This window comes from Anomalospiza imberbis, chromosome 5 (genome assembly GCF_031753505.1).
Source record: "Anomalospiza imberbis isolate Cuckoo-Finch-1a 21T00152 chromosome 5, ASM3175350v1, whole genome shotgun sequence".
Classification (NCBI taxonomy): Eukaryota; Metazoa; Chordata; class Aves; order Passeriformes; family Viduidae; genus Anomalospiza; species Anomalospiza imberbis.
Window position 1 is genome coordinate 24056132 of NC_089685.1, and position 19176 is coordinate 24075307.

A 19176-nucleotide genomic window follows, 5' to 3' on the forward strand; every position below is an offset into this window, starting at 1 on the left:
ACCTAAAAGCTCCTGAGATCCTCACTTATTTGCAAATAACAAAAAAGTTACAGAAATTCCTTAGGTTTCTGCTTCTGTTTAATTCTGAAGATTTAAAACTTTAAGATTAAGCACAGAAAGAAGAAAGAAGACAAATACCCAGTAAAAACCTGTTAACCTAAAATAAAGCCCTATGTACTAATTTGAGATAGAGAAGTAGGATTTTTCAAACACACCTACTGTTTGAAATCTCTTCCAAGATTATGAACTCTTCTGAGTCCATAAAAGAAGTAGCAAGTTTAGAATACTTCTTTTATAGCTTTAGAGAAAATGAGTAATGGAAAAATTCGTCAAATGTCTACATCATACAAATTAGTCATAAAACAAAACACAGTCAAGATATTGTTATGGGTAAAACGTTCCTGTGTATGACTTTACAACATTAAACTTTAAACATCCACAATTATTTGTCATTTCCCAAACTGTAAAACACTTGGGTACCTTGCTTTTTCAAGGAGTCCACCATCTTGCCATGGGCAGGGACCCTTTCCACTAAACCATGTTGTTTAAAAGCGTATCCAACATGGCCTTGAACACTTAGAGGAATGGGGAATCCACTAACCTCAGGCCAATGACCTTCCTGTGTGCCACATGCTTTGTCCTAATTTCAAAGATCTTGACAAATGATTCTGAAGCAATTTAAGCAACCAGTATAGATAGTTGAGTCCATGGAAGTAAACACATTCTTACAGATACAAAAATAATGACCAAATTTAGGTTTTTTGCCTGGAAATCTCTTATTCTTAGTTCAAATAACCACCTAGCTACTCATCAAGCTTTGCAGCCTTTGCCTAGGAGTTTGAACAAGGAAGACATTCAATTCCTCAGACTTTGCTTTCAATGACTTGTAATCATAGAGTCATAGAATATCTTCGGTTCGATGGGATGCCCAAGGATCATTGAAGTCCAGCTCCTGAACTCCTCAAATTGTCTTTGCAACAGCCCATGGTTACCCTCAAGTGTCTGTGAGCATGGCCTTGGTGTCCCAGTGAAAGTGACATTGGGTTACCTCTTTTGCTTGTCTCAGAAGACACCAATGCTTACCCATATCCAGCTTTTACTGCTCCCCAGGTTGCCGAATGAGCTTCAGATGGCAGGGCTTGCCACCTTCCACTACCTACAGACCTCCAAGAGAACCTTGAAAGCATGACAAACTAAATCTGACAGGATTTTTAGTATATAACGTTTTACATTAGCCAGAGGAGCTATAAAAATAAAGCTTCTGGTCAGTCAATGCCCTTCTGTTTCTGTTTACGGTTAAGAATGCAAAAACTTGATGGTAATTTCTTTCCCAAACTCTTCTCAGCCTGTTCCAATTTTGGGACATAATTCAGTCTAGTCAAAAATATTTTAAACAATATGGTTTATTTATAACAGGAAAAGGCATCTTAGTAATCATCAAAATTACCAGAAGTTACTAAATTTAAAACACAATGACTGCATTTTCTTCTCTCCTCATACAGAGCAACAGACTGAGCACAAAATCTAAGCACTGCTTTACACAGCTCAACAGAATTCTCTCCCTCCATGAACATCTGCAGACAGAGTCAGAAAAATAAATCTTTTATGTTCACTAACCAACCAAAATGTGGTATTAGGAATGGTAAAGAATATGAAATAAGTAATCTATTTTATGTACAGTAGTTCGCTCATACTTTATTAGTACTATCACCTATCCAAAACCGTAACTGTGGAGGGAGATGCAGCCATGTTAATAAATGATAAAAATAAAAAAGAAATCAGTTTTGCTTATGTCACATAAGAGTAAAAAGAGAAAGGATACTGCAAGTGTCTGTAAAATAAAGCAGCAGAATTGCAAAAAAGCAGCCATTCAACAAAATAAGGGACAAACTGAGAATTTTCCAAGAAGACAGGCATTCACTAAACATCATTTACTCGCAGCAGTCAGTATGGTGGATCTTAGTATCCCCGTAGCTCTCCAAGGGCTGCAGGGGCACAACTGCTTCACCATGGTCTGCAGAGAAATCTCAGCTCCAGTACCTGGGGCAGCTCCTCCCCTCCTTCTCCACTGACCTTGGTGTCTGCAGAGCTGCTCCTCATATGCTCACCCCACTGTTCTCTGGCCACAATTACTTCTGTGCAGTAACCTTTTTTTTTCTCTTCTTAAATCTGTTACCGCAGAAGTGTTACCTCCATTTCTGACTGTCTTGGCCTTGGCCAGTAGTGGGTCCAACACGGAGCTGGCTGGCATTGGCTGCCAGATATACGGGAATGTTCTGGCAGCTTCTCAAAGAAGCCACCACTGTAACCCTCCAGCTACCAGAACCTGGCTATGCAAACCTAATACATACAGAGAAATATTTGAGAAATTCTTCAATAAATCAGGCTTTTGCCTGTTTCTTTCATAAGATGAATTTTTTTCAATTTAAAAAATGCACAGTAAGCCCTGCTCATATTCCATGTTAACTTATTTGTTCTCAGCTGCAGTTGTTACAATACAGTTGGGCAAATATAGCTATTAAAAGTATTTCCACAGCAAACTACTTCACATTCAAACTCCTTTTAATTCTTCTGTCCTAGCCACTGTTGTTCAGCATTAGAAGATGTAGTAACCTAAGGAAGGGCCAAGGGCTCGTCTACCAAAGCAGCTATTCTTGAAAAGTCACTGCATTCCCAAATACTTATACCATGTTAAGTGCAAGAGGAGACCAGACTTGAAAAGAGACATAGAAAATGACTCACCAGAACAGAACACCTATGCCTATGCCCTTGAAATTCAATGTGAGTTGCTGGTAATCATACAAATTTCCTTGTATTTTGTCTTTCAAATCTCTCTAAAGTTAAGGTGCTGCCTTGATAGACACCAGAAAATGCTTTGTTCCATTTATGAATATCTGTCTTAAAAGCATGTCACGCACAAGACTACTGTCACTAGAACACTTTACAGAGAAAAAATTTAAGTACTTAAGTTGCTCGTACCTAGTATGCTTCACTAGAAGTCTCTTTACCTTGTGGTTCATTTACAAGCCACACACACAAAAAATCAATCCGATAAGTGGAGAGCTGGCATTACAAACTCTTGAGACCCATTCAGCACTTGGCAACCTACTCCAAACCCTACCTGCAATGCTGTTTTTCATCTTTTATCACTTAAAATTTATCTTTAGTCTGTCTGGATGGATGACATAAAGGTGGGAGCTAGCATTCAACACACAGCCATGCAAAGACCAGGCATTTAAGCACCAGCCTAGCTGAAACTTCTCAAATAAGCTCATGGACAAAATCCCAATGAAATAGATATGCGCTATTCCAGAGGCTCCTGATGTTGAAGAGCCTGTTTGAACTGTCTGATCAGCTTCAAACACCTACATTTTTTAATAATGCTGTTGTGTACATACAAAATATCAATGTCAGTCCAGAGAAAGAATATAAAGCAGCTCGAGAATAAACTGCATGAGCAGAACTAGAACTCGCTTGATTTGATTTATAAAAGAACAACCCCAGTATACGATGTTTTTTTATCAAGGCAGACATAAGCATCAAAGGAAGGCAGTGAGTTCTTTCCTGATAAATCTGTGATAAAAGACACCAAATGCTAAAACAAGCAATATACATATGCTTTTTTATAAGATTTATATTGAAACAAAAGGGACATTTTTTAAAACTTGTATTAGTGTCCATGTTTACAGACTCCTGAATAGATCAGCTGTACTGGGGGGCAAGGGATACACAAAACACAATATACATCTTTAATTTGGTTCTACATATACAAAACCAACAACAAACCCATGTCTGCATGTATGCACAAATGGTCTGACAGATAAGACATGAGATCTAATAGCAGCTGGGGAGGAGACAAACCTTCAGGAAATAAAGATAATTTTGCTGTTTGTACAGAATAAGTCAGCCAGAGTCAGACACACATTACACCACAACAATTAGCACAAATTTTCCAGAGCCTTAGAAACTATTTTATGTCTGTAAAAACACTGTGACCTTAACAGTTGAGGCAGTGGGTGGAATAAAGGCAGGCAGGCTGGTATTAGTCACCTCCTCAGCACCTCCACGTCAACTGTCCTCACTGTCTTAAAGCCTGCAGTCTGCAGCAGCGCGGGCACATAAATGCAGCACCTATCACCACAACTGGTTTTAACTTGCTGATTAGCTCATTTTGTGGTAGTCACCTCAGGAAAACAAATATGAGATACCTTCAGTCAACAACCAGTCCTGCATTTTCCCTTCTTGGTCCTACTTAAAATAATGCAGCTTTATGAAGTCATCATAGTTCTTTCAGCTTGCTGTAGTCTGAGATTTACACATCATGAACCTCATCTTTCATCTGACCTTGTAAAAGCCACCTACAGGACCCCCTCCCAAGCAGACTTCGGAAGCTCAAGGGTGGGATTTAACTTTACCTTACAACTACAACAGCGGTGGGATGGCCCTACAACTTTATTTTTTACCTATCATGTGACTGTGTCCAAGGCAGTACCTCCCCTCTGCGGGTGACATGATACGAGACAGGGACAGTTCAGGCCCCCCAGTGGCAGGCGGAGGGGCTCCCCACACTCCCCCAGTGCATGGGGCTGTGCCCGCGGGTGCATGTGCCTGCTTGTGCAGAGCCTTGGCGAGGGCTGTGGCACGCAGCACAGCTGGGCTCGCGTCAGTCCGCATCTCGCACGGGCCGCAGCTGCCGCTCCTTGTCCCGGCACCACTCCCGAGTCGTTAGAAGGACGCCCTCTGGTGCGGGGCCGGCGCAAGGCCTTGTCTGCTTCTGCCACATCGCCCACTATCAAAGGCGAAGTTACTCACAGCCGCTGAGGCAAGGCACGGTGAAGGGCCGGCTCGAGCTCTAAGGAAAGGACTGGAAGGCAACCATCAAAGACAAGGGGAAAAAAACCTGCTCACCAGAACAAAAATCTGATCTCACTGTTCCCAGCTGAATAGCAACCACTAGGAAATGGACATGAGTCAAATGCCAGCACACTGGCTTCTAGTTAGTTTCTGCATGATAAACATCTTGCGTAGCAAAACTAAATTTCAAATTAATGAATCCTTTCTACTAAACTTAAAACTGCAATATGCCAAACAGTAGTTTTAACTGTCTCTGTAAGTAAATATGCCATTTATTTTGTTCACTATAAATTAAGAACAGTATTCAAACCTCAGACATTTTCCCACTATTGCCACGCAGTGCTGGCGATCATCAGACCAGAGGGACCTGTATTTTAAAAACAACACTGAGGACCCGAGTCAGCCAATGTTGTTCTTGCCGAACTACAGCATTCACAGAAAGCAAACACCATAACCAGATTTGTTTGAACTGGCACATATTTTAGGTTTATTATTATTTTACAGTATTCTCACATCTCTCATTAATACTAACTTTTATTCCAAACTGACAACATAACTTCCTGCAAAGGCAATGGCTGTGATGTACAGAATTACACTAGCATATGAGTAAAAAAATACTGTGCCATTACAGATGCATCTAATACACCGAAAGAAAATGCTTTTCTTGGTTTATTACTATGCTTAGTATAAAGAGTACATGAATAAGTACATGTTAATAAGTAAACTAATGGCTGACTGAGGCATAGGTAATTAAATACCCCAAGTGCTTCTGAAAACATTGCCTTGCAGATATAATTCCAGTCTATGTGTTTAAAAGACATATCCCAAACAAACTAATCTTGCAAACTGGAACAGAAAAGATACTTTTAATGAGAATTTATCTTCACCTTAAAGACCAAAGGCAGATAAAACCTGCCTTCGGTATACAAATAAAAACACGTCCTGAGAACTGTAGGGCCCACCCTGAACCAGACATGTCCCTAGCTACTGCATCAATGCCATGGGTTTTTGATGCTTACACAAGGAGAGAGTTTCTGGGGGACTAAGCCCAGGAGCCCACGGCTGTAGCCTGCAGCGCAAGGCTTTGCAAGGGAATGTGGGCCACCATGGGTACCACCAAGCTCCCTCGCTCCTAAAACAAAGGCATTTGTGAGAAAAGGCTTTATAAAATTTCATCATTCCCAGCATCCTTTGCCCTTAAATGCGTCTCTGTCACATTAGATTAGAAAAGGAAAACAAACACGAAGGCAAACAAGAGAGATTTTGGTTGGCAGGCTTCTCGTTATTCATTTACTGTTTATTATTGATTTTTGTGCCCGTGCAGAAGGATCACGTGTGCATTGGAAAGAGGACGATGGTAATGTACAGAGGGCTGTGTATACCAGGGAGCTTGTGGACAGAGCAGCTGTCTGTGGGCTCTCTGTGGCTGGTTTTTGGATTGTTGGTTGTTTATTTTAGACTAAGAAAGTCTCCAGTGTTCAGCCTGGACTAAATCACAAACTCCAGCTCCAGGGTTCCACTGCCAAGATGCAAAGGGGTCATAATCAAGAGTGGAAGAGCTGAGATCTTGGGTGATCCCCAGGGTGGGAGCTGCCCTCCCAGTGAACCAAGCTGGGTCGGCATTCGCAGCCACAGAGCCCCCTTACAGTAACCAAGGGGCGGCTGCTCTCACTCCCACCAACAGACAACATGGGCCACCACAGCCCACAGCACAGCCAGGAGCGTGGCAGCGCCCAGACCCACACAGTGCTGCCATCCGGCAACAGGAACTTCACCGCACCTAGGGAAGGTGAAGGATTTGTAAGGAAGATATTGTAGGATATTTATTTCAAGCCTGTATTACTTGCTTACCTAAGGAAAGTAGCAAACAATGCCAATTAGTCCTGCTCATCACTGACTCTGCACCCCAAATGATAAAGGTGTAGCCTCAAATACAAGGAGGACAGCACTGTATTTTATTACATATATATTACTAACATAAATATACAATGTAATATATAAAAATATATTTTGTATATATTATATAACATATTTTATCTATTGCTGTATATATTGCTCAGAAACAAAAATAAAAACAATCACCCAACAACAGTATTGTTCCATAATCAGTCACTGCCAGTTTGAATGTGGCCTGAAGAAAAATTGGGATTTTCAGATCTACCTGACTTACAGAAGAGTAGAATAGTACTTGAAGCACTGAAAGTTTTCAGTGAGTGATTTATTAATTACTGGGTTTGGCTTATGTCGTGCAAAATTCATCATACTGTCAGAAAGCCTATGATACCTTGTTAAACTGAAAATTTATATTACAACTTCAAGAGTTATAAAAATGTATGGCAAGAGAACTGATTAAAAAGTTTTAAACATAAAAGCAGCTAAGAAACTTTGCAGACTAGGTTTAGACGGGTCAACTTCTTTTCATGCTAAATGCCTTAACCTGCACTGTCATCAGTTCTCAGTGTCTTGATACCTGTTGTGTTTCAAATCCAGGAAGGCAGCAAATGTGCAAACTTATTTCACATTGCTGGGATGTGTATGAGAATCATTCATGCTACATACCCTCTTCTATCGAGACTAATGCAAAAAAAAAACTCTTGGGGCAAAATTATCATTTCCTTAACTCAGTAGGAGCTTTACCAACTGCTTCAAGGAGACCAGAATTGCAACAAACACTTTCTCAAAATAATAATGGAAAGCTAATTTCAATTTCACCTCACGATACCAGTCTATCAGCTAAGGCCTTCAAATAAATCCATATCAACCCTGTACAAGTACCACCTGCAAGACCTGGGACATTCAAAGATTTCCCTCTGCTTTGGTGAGGACAAAAGGCAGAGAAATTAAACTATATCTGAAAAAGTCAGACTAAGTCATAAGATCTGTATAAAAACAGCTAAAATAGATCACAAACCAAATCCAACAAACCAAGACTATTTCAACAAAAGAAATAAGGACACGGCAAGGTAAAAAGCAGGATATGGTAGTTTCCAAAGTGAATACTTATTTCATTTTTGAATGGGAACAAAACTGCTGAATGTAGAGGAAAAAAATAATTAAAGGCCAAGAAAAGAGACACTGTGACAGAAGAAAGTGAGATATAATTCAAAGGTCTTAACATGTTCAAGACACGGTTAAGTGTAAAATTAAGAGAATGTACAGAAAGCAACTTGCTGAAGGAAATTACACTTGTAAAAGCAAGCCCCATATTGAGACAGTTTTAATAAATGGTTCCAATCCCTCAAATTATGCCAGAGTACTTCATATTCCTGTTTTTAAAATGCACACCGAAGCTACTGAGAATTTTTAGGATAACAATAAATTAAGCAATGGAGGTACACAAAAAAATAGGATGAAACACAAAATAAATAAATCATGCCAAACCAATCAGATGTGGCCCTTTACTGAAAATATTCAGTTCTCTTACCAAGAAAAACGTGTAGCTCTAAACTGTCTGGATTTAAGTAAAGTACTGACAGTGCTGTAGAAAGCTAGTTAAAACAGGAGATGGAGAAACCTGCAGCCAGTCTGGATGGTGTGGAGAGCACATGGAGCTGCCAACTGAGCCTTACAGAGTATTTTCATTACCAAAACCAGGAGGTGCAGAAGGCAGGGAGCTGCCAGGGACACCCTATCAACGTTAATGGGGCAAAAGGCAAGGAACCAGCAAGGAAAATTATTTTCACTGGAAGGTGAGAAGGATTAATTACACTATGTAAGGCAGTTAGTGAAGCCTTACCTTAGCATATGATGGAGAGTGTACAAACCCAGTTATGAAATGGCCAGAAAAAAGAATGAATAAACTACTACCAGCAGAATCAAGGACATACAGCAGTTTTAGGAAAACAAACGAGGACAACCCAATTGACTCAATCTTAAAAGGGATGGACAGGCAGGAAAAACCCCACATGAGTGCACTGGGAATCAGTCTTCGCGGTGCTGCTGCTGCTTCTGCAGGTAAAGGAGAGAGCTGTCACGAGCACAACCACGTGCAAACCAGCCACAAATACATCTAAGTCAGAGTGAGAGCAAAGCTTCTATCCATGAGAATTGTCAAGTTCTGGAAAAAAAAAATCTTTCAGTGCAGCAGTTTATGGGAAGATAATGTAAAATTATGACTGTGTGTTGGAGTCAGGACTCAGAGAGGCCTGTACACCTCTCCAGTGCCACAGAGCACAGCCCCTACATACTTCTCACAGGAGGACATCAAGGGTGGAAACTCCACCTTCTGTAGAGCTGCTGACAAAACACTCTCAGCCGTAACACAGGCCAAACCCTCCTGGCCAGGTCTGAGGAAATCTTGCGGCTCAGACACCTGAGGAAACCCTGGCGCAAATCAGAGCTCCGTGGGACTTGCGTTCCCCACAAGACTATGTGGCTTTTGTGGTTACTGCTAACACAGCTGTTATCAGCACTTTTAAGCAGTGATTCTTGACAAGAATCTTGACAAGAATTTCTGGGAATATGTAGAACAATATGAACTGCTGAAGCAATTCACTTGTGCTTTTATTAATCCTCCTTTGTCCTGTGACCCAATGAGCAGCACAGTCAGACATAGGAACCAGAAGGCACTATTACAACAGCACAGCACAATACAGGAGCCTACTCCAAGCAGGCACATAAATCCATGAAGTCAAGCACTACAGAGAAGACACTTCTGGCTTCTAAGATCAGTAATTGTGCATTGGTGCAGCCCTGCACAAGACCTCCTCAGGTCTTTCTCTTCACAGGGAGGGCTCATCAGCTCAGCTGCAGCATCCTGCTGCTGCAAAAGTTGGCTTCCGCTCAAGAAGTATCTTGAGCCTCACCCCGGGACTCTATGTCCCCTTGTCCCCTGCACAGGGGGCGGAAGCCAGCTGCAAGCCCTTCTCTGACAGGCTCTGGTTTAACCTTCTCTCTGAAAACTGAGGAAATGACTAGCCTGAGACTCTAAGCTGAGATTTGTGTAAAACATACCAGATGGCTACGCTGCTATCAAGTTAACTTCAGTATTAAAAATAGCAAAAGAAATTTCACATGGAAGATTAAGTGCATTAGTGGATCATATAACCTTGCTTCAGACCAAGCCACGCCATAAACAATTTTCAGCCCTCAGCATAAACACACAGGACCTGTCACAAAAACATTTAGTTATGTCGAGTTCAACATCTTTGACACTCTCAGATTACAGGCATATTTTCTTGAGAAATAAATGGCCACCTTACAAAATAAGATGACAATGATGATAATGACATTTCTTGTGCTTTAAATTTGATCTCTGAGTGTCTTGCCACTGCACACAAGACCCTGCATTTCAGCCTAACATTCCTGACATTTAACAATCCAAGTTTATTTGTAGAAAGTGAGCTGGAAATTAGTTCTCATGGTTGCAGTTGGCACACTACACAGAATAGGAATGTTAAAGATGACTGCATTGCATTTTTGCCCTATAGCTTTCATCCTTCTAATTGGTATATTTAAGTGCACTTAATCGCTTAAACAATGAGTCTACCACAGTGACAAATCTCTAGTTTAGACTCCACAATAATAAATCTTTGTCTTCTCTCAGCAGCTGGCGAGGTTTGATTTGGACTTTGAATTTAGGTCCTTTCCTCAGGCTTAACAGTTACAACTTGTTTGTTCTGTTTGCTGAAAGCATGACATTAACTCTTGTCTTTAAATGTATTATTGTTGCTTAAGCTTAGTGTTCTTGGTATTAAAACTGGTTGCCCTTCTGCAGTGCCCAACTAAGACACACACAAAACAATTCCAATTAGCCTGTGCTGGGATTTCACAAAGCAACTTTAACTCGTTAGTATTTTCACAGCATCACTGGTCCACATGACACTTCACAGACATGAGGACAAACTGGAGTTTATAACACAACCTTTCAATAGATGCCTTCACTGCCACAAAGAGCTAATTTAAAAACAGGTGGAAGGAGCCTTCAGCCACCCCTTTTAACAGCCAACAGAGGAGTAACATCCCCACAAACACCTCATAGTCTGACCACAAGACCAGGATAGGCATTATCCTAAATTCTATGACAGAAGCCCTAAGTACATTCCTGAAACAGCTCTGGTAAAAAAAAAGCAAAACTCAGGTGCAATCATTAAACCACAAGAGGAAACATTACCTTCAGGCAGAAGCAAATGGGGACTCTATCCCCCATATTGCTCCAGGCTCTCTGCAGTATCTTAGCAAAAAACTTATGCCAAAGTCTTTGAGAATTCATGCATATTAATAACCAGTGCAGTAAAGCCCTGGGCCTATGCTTGTGGAACAAACTAAACCACTGAAGGTTTGCAGCATCAAGGTCTCATTTCCCTTTCCCTTAGTTCTCCCTGTACAGTTCAATAGGACTCTCAGTTGTATACAACATTTTGACATGTATCTAGAGCAGGGCCTGATATTGCTAAATATAAAATACCTTCTTAAATAACTAATCTTGGATAAAAAAGGGTGAATGCTGACTTATTGTGGCAGTCACACAAAAGACTTCATTAGCTTCTGACAGCAATGTCCATTCCCTCAATCCAGAAGAAAGTGCTTTGGCCCTCCAACCTCAGTCACCACTTAAGTGGTTTTATTTGCTTTACCACTTACCAATAAGACAAATAACTCTCCCTTAAGCACAGAGCTTGCCAGCTGACTGAACAACACACAAAAACCTTGGCCTCGGCGGGGACTACTCTCTGGCATGCACACAAAAGTCCTGGCACATCTGGGACAATCAGACCCTCTGTGCACAACATACCTGCACACCATCAGCAGGTGCTTTTAGCTGGGTGTGGGGCTTTTTAAACCTCAGCATGATAGTGTTTTAACTAGTCAGCTCTCCTGTTTACTGTGGGCCATTAGATTTCACTCCAGTTTCCCCACTGAAGAGCCTGGCAATCCTTTTTACCCCTGAGAGTCTTAATATTACAAGAGCCAAAGATGGAGAGGCATATCATCCCTTGTCCTATCAGCTGGGTCCCAACACACGTCTTCAAAAATCTCTTATAAAAAACACCTCACATGTGCATTCCTCTCTGGGTTCAGTTTGCAGCCACCTCTTTTTTTAAGATCTGTCTTCCCTATATTAAAGGCTACTTTAGTACCTACGACTTTCTTCCCACCGCAGAGTTTACAGCATAAGCAACCACCTCTCATTACAGCAAGGGCACTGCACACATCATGTCTCACAACCAGGCTGTTTCTTCAGACCAGTGATGATTTGGGCCCAAATTCTGACAAGTTAACATGAATTTTACCTCCAAATATTTAGGAAGCTCACTATATGTTTGTCAATTAGATTAAAGCTCTTACACCTCCTTAGCTACTATCAAGTAGCTTCTCTGTAATTAGATAAACAGCTTGAACTTCTTTAGGCTTACGGTGTGGTTTTGCTAGACTCTCCATAGCTCCTTTCAGAGAGTCCATTTTAAAACACTGGCAGGTCATTCCCTCCAAAATCCCTGTTTTATGAGACATCATCTTCCTAATTCCTGCCAGGTGCTACTCTCAGGCAGGCATCATGACCTTCCATCTTTCATTTAATGTACAGCCTTGGCACAGATTTATGTATTTTTCTATCTCTTTTCAGTCCTTAAGGCACTAACACCAGTTAGCACTTATTTTATCTTTCACAAAGGCAAATTTATGATCTGGATTTTTGCATTTGCTTTGCAAAATAACCACCAAAAATATCTATTTTAAGTTCTTTCTTTAACTTAGAATGGTGGTGTTTTTGCAGCCACTCAGACAATTAGGACCTATGACTCCTATGAACGATGGGGGGCTTATGTTCTTTTGGGCTAAATGTGTCCAGGTACTCAGTGGATGCTTTGGGAAAATCCCAGTACACATATGCAGTTTTAGAGGCATTTTGGCAGATTTTCATCAGGACACAGAGGACATCAGACTTCAGTTAGAAGCTGACAGTACAGCTCCATGGTTGTATATCAGTCAGTGTTACAGTAAACTCACTCAAGATTAACAAAAATTATTTTGAAGGCTCTGGCTTACACATTTCCCCTGAAATACTGACTGCAAATCTTCTAGAGCTTTTGCAGTAAGAAATTCAATTTCTAAAAACAGTATTTTCTAAAAACCTTGCATTTCCTACAAACTTCGCTCTGTTTCCAGCATCTGATGCTGACTGAAAAATTTAGCTCAACCAAAAAGTCAAGCTGGTGAAGAAATGCCAAAATTCATAGAAAACAAGTATCATTGTATACTGCATCCATTGGGCATTGATCCAGCAAGTTTTGATATGGCTTTTTCCCCAAAAATGCCCAGTTTAATCTACAAAGATTTGTCTACTTCCTGTAAAAGTAACATGCTACATTGAAGCACATCATAATCTCTTCCATAAAAAATTAAAGGGAGAGTTTCCAAGTGTACCGTGATGAAAATACACATGCTTAAAACAGTTAAAACCTGTTTTATAATAACCTCCTGAATATTAGCCTACAGCAGTAAAAACTAATTTTTGCAAAACCCAAAAAGGCAGACCGAAAAACCCTCTAACATCCAAACCCTGAATGGAGGCTCAGCAGCAACTACAAATGCTTTGTGGTGATGTGATATAACTGAAGAGAGGGGTTAACAGTTAAGAAAACACTGCTTACTTTAATTCCACTAAGTAGAAAATAAGATCAGTATCTAGTAAATATTTAATTTAAATTCTAAGAAATGCAAAGATTAATGGAAGTGATTTTGGGTCAGTGAGCAAACTATCTATCTGTAACTGATTCTGTGAATTTTGTATGCAGGATTGATGATGACCTTGACATAAGTGGCCATGCGTTTGAAACTTTACTTTCAACAGTCAAGTTATAAAAAATACACCAAACAAATCTACATGGCACTTGCAGGGAGTTAAGAATTCTTCCTTCTCCTTTGGTGGCATGAGAGTTTTGTTCCAGTTCTCTGTTGACTCGTCCACCACCACACTCACTTCTGTAGCTTGCACAGCAGATGCTTACAGGGAAACCCATCACAACGAGGGCAGATTGCTTTGAAGAAAGAACAACCAACCACCAGCAAGTCTGCAAAACTAAAACTAACTGTGCTTCAGTTCTTCTTAAAAGAAAGAATCTGTTCACTGGTTTTCAAACTATTTGAAACTCCCTGGCCTTTGTCAGGTTAATGTTTTCCAGCCCTCATGATTAACTGCACTAGGTTAAATTTATGAAGGGGAACAATACCTCCTGACCGGCTGTCAAGATGCTATCACAGCAAACACACGGGCAGGCAGTGGCTTCAGAGGCCGCGCAGGCACTGGCAGCCCCAGCCCCTGCAGGTGTGCCCCCCAGCCTAGGGAAGACACACTCCCAGGTGTCCAGGGCCCAAAAAACCCTTCTGTCCTGAGGGTGGTTTTATTATCACAGCCTGTGCACGCACAGCTCCACACAGCCAAATTATCAGCAGCAGGGAAAAAGTGAAATTAGTTCAACTTTAGTAACAGGCAAAAGTTTTCTGCTGTTACTTGAATTTGAGACCATAGGAATGAAAAGTTACTTCTTTCTCACACTGCAGCTTATTGGGGCACATTACACCAATGTGCAGTACAGATCTGCAGAGTCAGGGAGCCCAGAAAGGGAAGATCAGAAAGATGAGATGAGCTTTGCTGACGGCAGCCACCACCCTAATACAGCATAGCCCAAACCTGAGAGGCAGGCTCCATCTTTCCATCTCCTGCAGTATTTCTGCTAATGAAATCACCTTCAGCTTTCCTGCATGGTTTAACACAAGGTAGTTTCATGAGATGGGTCCTTTCCACGTGCTTTGTTTCTTGAGGTCAGTGCAATGCACACACTGGTGAACACGTGAGGTGGGCTAGGCTGACTAAAAAAATCTCTCCATTTTGTGTCTTCTGAGAGATTCGTGGACAAAGAGAAAGTGTTGCTATCCTAAATTTACAGGACTTGGAACATGTTCTCTTCACGCCTTGGCCACACAAACCACAGGGCTGAGTGGAGACCTGGTGATGGCCGGTGCGCCAGCCCTGCTCCACACCAGCCTATTCCCCCTCCAAATGGCCAGCACCATGCACAGTGTTTCAGGTACTGGGCTTTAAGAAGTCTATTACCTGATCACAAATCCCACATTAATTAAAATTTTAGCTATTTATTTCAGTAGAAATGTCGTATTAGTTTTTTTTAAATTATAATGAAAAAATACAGCATGTTCCTCAGATAATAACTCTGTCCTAGCCACCACAAGGTGACGTAGTCTTGCTCTTCCAACCGTGGTTACCCTGGGCCTGCTGACCTCAGGGGCCTGGCAGGACAACTTTATTTGTTTTCTTCCATTGTGCAGGCCTTAATGCTCCCTTCTCTATTCTCTAGCAGCTCAGCTGGTAACACCACTGGGCCTAGCTCCAGCACAGCTGAAAAATAATACTCCACAGACACCAGGAGAGCCAGACTCAGCCTACAGCTCATACCTGTGTATTTATTTTTTGCACTTTTAGGAAATCAGTTTATCTGATTTCTCTACCCTCAGCAAGCCAGAGGTTTCCTCCTGTCTGCCTTGTCACAAGCCAGTCGCACTTAATGCTCTGGTCATTAAATCCATCTTTCTGTTGCACTTTGAAAGGATAAATAAAATCATCAGAAACTGTTTAACTTCACTGCCTCTTTCCTTCTTAGGATTTGACTAGAAATCCAAATTCTTATGTCAGGAAAAACAAGCACATTTTTAGAAGAGGTGTGTCTTGGTTCAGACTAGTGTGGCATTCAGAAGTCATGCAAGTGCCAACATGGGAAGAAAAGACAGCATGTTATATAAAATAGGCATGTTTAATTATTTTGGAATAAGATGGTAACATCCACTTCCTCAACTGCTTATTCTGTATTTAATATTCTAGCCTGGCATATTAAGTGTGCTCTCTTGCTTCCTGGCTAATGGTATGGCACAATACTTCAGACTCTCCTATTCATAATTTTATTATTCGATCTGGACATCAAACCTTAAAAAATTAAAAAAAAAAAAAAACAAACCACATGAAACACCACAAACATTAATATTTTTATATTACAGACTAGATTTCCCTTTGGGTATATCACAGTAATGTACTCCACTGAGGACACTGAAATTATACTTGGCCAAACTGAGGACTTCAACCAGGGAGCTCACTGAAACACACAGGATGACCAACATGCAGTAATGCTCGGGTGTGCACATCTGTACAACATTGAAAGGGGAAAAAAGACCCCACAGTTCTTACTCAGACTTTCTGATACAAGTGACCAACCACACATCTATTTGGTGAAACCATCTGCAATGACTCTGACTGCTAGTGGTGCACAGCTTGCTGCCCTGTCCTTGCCAAAAAGCAATTTAAGGCTGCATGAACACTTGTGATTCCTATTTCACCACTGGATTTGAAGACTTTGAGACATGCAAATCCCACAGGCTCCTTTATCAGCTGATTCAAGTTTGCTACAAATTAACACCTGATTATGACAAAATTGAGTTTGCCCTCTTCTTCTAGTCATCAATTCTTGTAATTATTGTCATTATTAAAAGGCCATTTCTTTCTCTCTCTCCATGACAATACTGCCTTACTGTAATCTTATTCTAATGCCTCTCTCCAGCCCTGGAATCATTTTTCCACTATCTTCTCCAGCTTTTCCATTTCCTTTCCTTTTAGAAATACTAACACTAGGCATGGGAAACTAAAATCATACAGCAGTAGCAAGCACCAGGTTCTTGTGGCAGGTGCCCTCCCACACATACCACACCAGTCCATATCACAGCAGCACACTGTGGGCTCTGTTTATGGTGTTTGATCTAAATCTCTAAAACCTTTCTAAATCACTGCTTCATGAAGTATAAACCATACCTGTGGAACCACTTTTTTTAACTGGCTGCCTAAGCCTGCCTCTGGTGGTACTGAAAACCAGGTTGTTTGACCTCAACTCACCAAGAGATCCAGCCTGTTCTGGGAAATACCCATTTCTTAAATCACCCTACTATATCTTTATGTCACACAGAATTTACACATTTATTTTCACATCACTGAAATTTATGTGATTGGTATCACATCATCAGTTGCTGTGGTACATCATCATCAACCTTAAACTAATGGCAGTAGAATCCAACTGTAATCAGCTGGGGGACTAGAGGGGGAACACAATCCACAATAAGTTAAATCTGTTTTAATTCATTCACAAAATCTTTGAAAAACTAAAGAAAACAAAAATTGATCATGTTATTTCTGGTATTAATTTTTTAATAAATTCCATTTAGAAACAGATGATGCATAAAGACCATGCTGTGCCTATCACTCTCCCCAGTAACTTATTTTTATCAGGCACTTTGGGACTTTCATCAACCTTTTTAAACTCCTCAAAGATTTCATACTGTCATTTTACTTGCATTTTAAGACATTTCAGTAAACCCCAAGATGACTCAGCTGGAGTAACATTTCAAATGAGAAAGTGAATGAAGAATTAGTTTGTTCAAAGTCAGGAAGAAATCAGATGGGGTTGATTAGATCTCAGATGGACGCCTGTGATTTTTTGCAAGAGCGAAAATTATAATTTAAAGCATTCTGATATTTCTCCTTGACAAGCATGGCCTGCAGTGTTTACCTGGAATGTACGCATTACATAAATTATTAAGAATCAAGCAACAAAAATTACTTCCTGTTCTAATCAGCATGTGGTAATATCAAAAGAAACAGGATCTTGTCCAAAGACATATTGTGAAAATTTGACCAAAATTGCATTTGAAGTTTATAATTTATAAATGCAATTTATAATTGCCTTTATGCTTAAAGTGAAAGCTGCCTTATGCTGAATCTTTTTTTTTTTTTTTTAATTCTTCTTTGATGCTGGAATTGCCAGAGGCTTATCAAATGAAAACAGGCCAGAGGGATGGGTGCAAAACGCTCAGATGACGTTTGACTTCCCAGCAGCAGGGATGCCACATGGGTTACATCTCATCTGCCCCAAAACTAATTTGTCGTCTCCAGCAGGGGGGTGGGAGCGTGGAGGGGCCAGAAATTAAATTATGAAAGTAGATGGGTAGGAAAAATAAGCAATTACAAGATAAAGCCATAACTGCCCAATCCAGACCCGCTAACAGTAGGTAAGTTACTGCTGATTCAGTACAGCAGCAGCACGCTACCTGAGCGAGTGTGAGCACCCAAAGCAAAGTCCATTGCAACAGCGATAATCTTCCAGCGAACTTACACTCTCATTATTTATTATCTTGCAGAAAAAGTAGCTGAGATCTAATATTTACCAGAAACACAACTGAAGTTTTAATCCTGGTTAGCAGGAATGCCTGAGTGCAATACGAACAGTACAAACAGCCTTAGCCAGGACTCCAGCACCCGAGGGGGCGGCGCTGGGCGCTCCCCCACGGGCACCCCGGCTGAGCCGCCCCGGGGCAGGGCAAGGGGGCAGATGATCTCAGCCTACCTGTGCTTAAATTGTCATTGATCTTCAGCGGCACCCTTAGGATGTAGACGAGGAAGAGCATGATGAAGAACCACAGCGTCCAGAGATAAGTCCAGGACCAGACGATGCAAGACTTGAGCTGTTCCAAAAAGCCCGTCCCAGCTTCAGCCATGTTTTTTGGAGAGAAAAGAGGAGGAAAAAAAAAAAAAGCGGGGGGGGGGAATGGAGTGTGGAGGGAAACCACCGCAAACGCTGCTGCCACGAGCTCTCAGCGTGTGTTTGTGGGATGGTTCACCCCCTCTGGCTGCCCGGGCCGCCTCTCCCCCGCCCGCCGCACGCACCGCCCGCCGGGCGCTGCGGGTGCCCCCGGGGCGCTGCCGCCTCTGCCCCCGCTCGCCGCCGCGCCCGCCGAGCTTCGGCGAGGGCTGGCCCGATAAAATGGACTCCCGCGAGCTCCCCTCCGGCCGAGCGGGTGGGGACGTGCTGCGGTGGCAGCGCCGGACCTGCCCCCAGCCGCACTCGGCCGCGCCCCGCGGCTCAGCCCCTGCGCTCGGCGCCCCGGCCCTGCCCGCGCCCGCCCCGCCGCGGGAGCGGGGACGGCAGAGCCGCGGCACGGGCGGGCAGAAAGGCCGTGCAACTCTTTCCCCTCACGTCTTTACGGTTTTGAACAATGAATTCTGGCGGCGTTTTCACCGCGCAACAGGACTTTAAGCCTAAAAAGCTCTTGCGTATGATGTTTTTTTGCTTTTGAGCTTCTTGCTGGGATAATGAAACAGGCATAGAAGTCCCTGCGTGCCTGTGTTGGTGTGTACAGTGCCCAGCAGAGTCCTGAACTGCAAAACTCTCCTCCCTGGAAGATAACTGTATGGCGCAATAAATGAGTGGGAAGGGACCCATACCTACTTCCAACCCCCCTGCCAAGGGCAGGGAAGACACCCACTAGATA

At 41.9% G+C, this 19176-nt stretch overlaps 1 protein-coding gene across 1 annotated transcript in view; it reads right to left on the bottom strand.

Annotated features, from left to right (window-relative positions):
• Window positions 1-18433, bottom strand: part of ST7 (suppression of tumorigenicity 7) — a 132459-nt gene extending 114026 nt beyond the window's left edge. The window contains exon 1 of the mRNA XM_068189907.1: window positions 18252-18433. Coding sequence (XP_068046008.1) covers window positions 18252-18402 — 151 coding nt within the window. The 5' untranslated portion in view covers window positions 18403-18433. The remainder of the gene's footprint in view (window positions 1-18251) is intronic.
• Between the last annotated feature and the right edge of the window lie 743 nt (window positions 18434-19176).